At 36.6% G+C, this 5,356-nt stretch overlaps 2 protein-coding genes across 2 annotated transcripts in view; one reads left to right on the top strand and one right to left on the bottom strand.

Annotated features, from left to right (window-relative positions):
* MCF2L2 (MCF.2 cell line derived transforming sequence-like 2) overlaps window positions 1-5,356 on the top strand; it is a 139,224-nt gene that overhangs the window by 58,325 nt on the left and 75,543 nt on the right. Inside the window, exon 15 of the mRNA XM_009999374.1 lies at window positions 404-492. Within this exon, the coding sequence (XP_009997676.1) occupies window positions 404-492 (89 nt within the window). The remainder of the gene's footprint in view (window positions 1-403; window positions 493-5,356) is intronic.
* B3GNT5 (UDP-GlcNAc:betaGal beta-1,3-N-acetylglucosaminyltransferase 5) overlaps window positions 4,692-5,356 on the bottom strand; it is a 1,236-nt gene continuing 571 nt past the window's right edge. The window contains exon 2 of the mRNA XM_009999363.1: window positions 4,692-5,356. Coding sequence (XP_009997665.1) covers window positions 4,692-5,356 — 665 coding nt within the window.

The raw sequence follows: 5,356 nt of genomic DNA, 5'->3' as shown, positions 1-5,356 counted from the left end.
AATAGATATTGTCTTGGATAAACTGCAAACTCAGGAGCTGAGTTGTTCTACTGAATTTTAGGAGATTGCCTTTGAGTAAGCCTCAGTATTTTAAAGCTGCAGTCAAAAGGAGGAAAATCCTGTTTAAAACACCTTTAAATACCTACATAAGGAGTTAACTTACCTTCTGTGGGGGAAGAACATAAAAGACTTTGCCTGGAGTCAAGAATGCCACCTCTGCCACTACCAAGGCAGCAGAAAAACAGAGAGAGAAGGTATTCCTGATTTACAACAAGCACATCTAGAATTCTATTATTTTAACTTGTCCAGTGGCTTACTAGGCTAGATAGGATCTGGGGTTTATTCTTTTAAAGAGTTAAAATTATCTTAAAAGGTCAGCTTTTAATACATCCTTTTTATTCAGATTGAAGTGATGCATGAAGCTAGTCAAGGAGGATCTAGCAGAGTCCTAGTAATGAGCGAGAGTGATGAGAACTTGTCAACAAGGAGGAGGTAAGGCTGCCTATATGAGCCAGTATCTATTTTTTGTTGCTGTTCTTAGAATTCAACTATTTCTAGCACATTCCTTACAAATTCTTTTAAGTTCACCTGGATTAATAAGTAATTGGATATAATCAAGTCACTGAGATGCTAATAGTCATGCATTTATACACAGTACCAGCTGGAGAACCAAACAGGATGTACCTTTTTTTTGGGGTGGAGGCTTGGGGTTTTTTTGCTGGTCTTTTCCTTAGAACCATTAATTACATGACATGAGAAAGTCAGTCATTAGAATAAGTGTTGCATGCATTTTTTAAAAAGCAGCATTGAAGATGATCTCATTGTGTTTATGATATTAATATTTGCCTATATGCCTCTGAGAATCTTCTGGGTTTTTTTAATCCAACCAATAATCTTTTCTCCCTTTCTACAAAGTCTTGAGAAGATTATTAACAATGTATTGTAAAACATCAAATACTTAAGTGATTTAGTTTAGCAAAAAGTACCAAGCAAACCTGGTTTAATTTAGTTGAACTGAACTGTTTCTAGACGAATGGGAGCAACTGAAAAAACAAACCAAAAAACCCACAACAAAACACACCCTGCAACAAGCCAAGCCCCACAATTCTCTCTGACTTCACTCCTTTTGTTCTTTTCTTCAGTATGATTTAAAGAATTTATACTTGCATTATGCCTCTTACAGTTATACACAGAAGTTATTTGGTGTGAAAAACACTAGTTTGATACAGTATGCTAGACAAATTGGAGAAACAGGAAAAAGTTGAATTTTTGTATATCTGAATTTAATTATACTCCGAAAATACTATGACTGGTCTCCAAACCACCAGCTAGTTTTGAAAGTGCAAAGTATAATCTGAAGTATAACTTATTAGATAGATATACATCTGAGCAATTACTGCCTAAAGAGAACATACACTTTTGGAGTTAATATTAACAACAGGTTAACCTTCTAATATCTGGCAGTTTTACACAACTTTAGACCTAGAAAGGGTAAACACGTTTCTGAGCTGCCTCCTTTCTTAGGAACACCAATTTTGCCTTTTGTTCCACAAAAGGTTTGATTCAAGGTAGAATAGAAAGGAAGCAGGGGAAGAAGGAGAGCAGTTTAAAGTCCTCTCATAAGAGGCAGTTACAAAGAAAGCAACACGAGAGATTTACCACCTTTGTTGTGTTGTTTTGTTGGTTTTTTAAAAGAAATAAGTCTGTTTATTCAAAACAAGTTTTACAAAACAATTGTCTTTGTGGTACAGAGCAAAGTTTAAGAATAAATATTGAATACTTTGTATAAAAATTAGTAATATCAAAGGGAAACTGATGCAAACCAAACAAACAGGTAAAAACAATTTTAGCATTAAATATGCTGTGCAACAATGTCAAACTCTGGATGAGGAGTGACCATTCAGGCTGACAAGTTTTATTTGTAGAAGTAAAACCTGACAGCCCTGCATTGGAGCACTAAGACTACTGATAAAAAAGATTCTAGATAAATGTGTACAAATCTTAAGTCAGTGTTTAGAATCAGAAAATAAGTTTTCTAGCTTCTCCATTTTTTTTAAAGGAGTGCCTTCATGCCTTCCTTTTTATTCAACAAGCAACTTCTTTTCACTGCAGCAAAAGAAAATGCATACTACAAACATCAAAGCCCTTTTAAAATTTAGAAACAGTCCAAACAAAACTCAAACCAGCTGTAAAACAAAATATTTCAATGGTCAAAAGTGACTTCCAGATAATAGCAAACTACATGTTATTAAGTCATTATCCTATAGAACTTCAAGCTACTTAAAACTTTTACCTTCACTTGTATGACTGAAAACAATAAATCCCAACAGCTATGCTGAGAAAGTTGTAGTCTTAGTAAGTACAGTTTGGTTGCATACTGCATATGAAGACCCTCTTTCCCCTACATGGGTTGCTTTTTCTAGTAGTGCAGTTTTGCGGTGCAGCTTGTTCATATAAATGACTCACAACAGGTCTGAGATCTGATGAAGCAGCTTTTCTTCAGTACAGAACACTACTTTATATGTGCATTAATTTCTCTGTAAGCCAACAATTTATATATGGATCTAGGGTTGATTTGAGTTTTTGTTTTAAAGACCACTTATCCTCAAGTACTGTATTCAATCTGTTTAGGCAAGAACAGGAACTGGGTTTGTTCTTTTTGAAGTATAGCTGTTACATTCTTCAACCATTCTAACACTGAAAAATTATTCATTTGTGGACTCTTTATGTATCCAACATTTGGGTTCAGTTAGGTTTCTTATTTTCCTTCTGGAAATCCAATTATAGCAATTTACATACTTCACTCAGTTCCAGTAGCTACCCACCATCCATCTGAAATGGCAGCTTAGAAAACAGTCAACAAGCTTACTCCTGGATTCTGTCTATGCTACCATATACCATTAACCATTCAAACCATGAAAACCTGCAGCACAGCTCCAAGTACAGTAGCAGTTCCTTAAACAGAAGTTTACTACTTGTAGCTCAACACTGCCAAGTCATGTATAACTGTTCTACAGTCAAGTCAGAAGAGACCAGATCAAGTACTTCACTGCCCCACACTGAGAAATTTCAGGCAGAAGAAAAAGGCTCCTCTTAGACAGAAAGCAAGTAGTATTGCTCCTATAATTTTGACATTTCCAACAGATGCTTGATAATTTGTCAGCTTTTGCATTGTTACTGCTCTGCTGATAAACTTGACTCATTCAAGCTTTCAGAAGTAGTCCTCTGAAAACTACTATCCATACTGTAACTTGTTCCAGCATCAAACTGTTCACAAACTATATCTGACTGTACCTTGTGTGGGCTGTGTGTCCACTCCAAGAAGGGCTACCACAGGTTTGGTGATTAGTAACTACAATATTTGTCCTGAGCATCTGTGAAAGCACCATTAGTGAGCTATACAAGACAAGACTGCAGACATCCCAGAAATTGGTTCTCTGCAGTATTTATATGGCACCACAGTACAATTAATAATGGCTGGAGGTTAAGCATCACTTAGTTCAATCCAGATTTACAATGCACAGGTGTTTTGTTCCTTTTGCGGGTGATATTAACATGGAAAGAAATTCAAGATACATGGTTTGGTGGACATCAACTACCCTAAAATTTTGAAGACAATCTTGTGCTTAAGACTTCTGGAGAAATATTTTGGTGGTTCTGAGTACTGTGTTTCTGTGGATCACCATCTTCCTATCCACTCACTGTGAAATCAAACTGCACAGAAAATACCCTCCTCCCTCTTAGTACAAGCATGAAATTTTGCTTTTTCAAGTCTTTAACAGCTTCAAATTAGCTAAAAGTCACATTTCTCAGGGACTTCTGCTTGCTTTACCTTAAGAAACATGAATATTTAAAAGCAGAAGCACTGTTAAAAGAAAATTCATTTAGCTTATTTGCTTATTAAAGTTTTCTTTCAAATGTACTGCTTCAGTTTTCAGAAGGCAGAGAAAGATTAGCAAAACCAGTTACATAAGAAATACTTGTTTTATCCTTTCAAGTTCAGTCCTGATCTAAAGGGAACACCTTTGTTACTTAAAACAACCAAGTTAGAGGGCACTGAAACACTGCTCCCTGTTTCAAAGATCTAGGAAGCCTTGAGAAGACTGTAGCAGGTCTTCACTTCTAGCACTCACTGTTTGTCAATTGTGTAGGTCCAGACTTACTTTCTGTGAAGCACTGAGAAATGGTGAATATTTCTAACCACTTCACATTTCCTTAAACTACTGCAATAGCCTCATTCATCAAGTCAGAGGTTCTATGCTCCTTGTGTTTTGAAAGATGTACCCCATTTTGATATAGCAGATTCTTTATCATGTGCCTTAGTTCACATAGCTTTTTTTCTGAAAAAGCTTAAGACTTACTGACAAGTTCAAAGTAACAGACATTTTCACCAAGCATTTTGGAGTCTAGAAGTCAAATCCACTGTAGTTCATTTAATCCAGACTTCCATCCCTTGAAGTGTAAAAGAACCAAACAAACAACAAACCAGGCTACAATGTTAAAGGTTGCAGTACAATAGGAGAGCTATTCCAGTAAGTTTCTGAACAGTATCTGGGACCATCTTCCCCCCACCTCCAACTATTCACATTTCAGTTTTACCTCTTTCCATGTTTACATATATTTTTAATAAACAGCTAAAGAGTTGTTGCTCTGCTTTGGCTCAGTGGATCTTCAACACAGATATTCAAGTATTAAGAAAATGCAGCTGAACAAGGATATGTGTCCTCATAGTATAGTTTACAGAGAAGCACAATATTGACTAGTCTGCAGTATAATCTACCCCAAATCCCTGAAGCAATTTTTTTAACTTTGGGATCTGTGGCCTGCTCCCAGAGCTGGTAAAGATCATATACATGTCCATGAGATGTCATCATTCTGTTATAAATGCAGGGATGATATGGAGCCTTTCCTTCCCCAGAAAAAAATACGTGGTACTGTGGTACAATTCCCATTTTATTGGCACAGAGACCCATGAAAACATCGTCTATATAAAGACTTGTATTGAGAGTCAGTGAAGCCTCATATACTTTAGCTGCTACATCACTTGATATCACATATGCAGCTCCTGCTGTGTAGTCAGGATAAGAGGGCCACTGGTACATTTCGTAGGGAACATAGTATTTGCTACTCTTGTCTCTTATGGGAGGGGATCCACGGTGGACACGACCAATCCAGAGATCTTGAACACCCATCTGTGCTAGATTTTGCAGATAAGCAACAAGATTTGGCATATGGATAAATATATCATCATCTGCAGACATAATGAACCTGGCATGAGGACAGTAGGCATTCACCCAGCTAAACTGCAAAAGCAATTTAAGAGTAAGATTGTGAAAAGTATCCAAGAAGTCCTGCT

Source organism: Chaetura pelagica, unplaced genomic scaffold, assembly GCF_000747805.2.
Source record: "Chaetura pelagica isolate M959 unplaced genomic scaffold, ChaPel_1.0 scaffold20, whole genome shotgun sequence".
Classification (NCBI taxonomy): Eukaryota; Metazoa; Chordata; class Aves; order Apodiformes; family Apodidae; genus Chaetura; species Chaetura pelagica.
The sequence above is the reverse complement of the archived record's forward strand: the minus strand, read 5'-3'. Positions and strand labels throughout refer to the sequence as shown.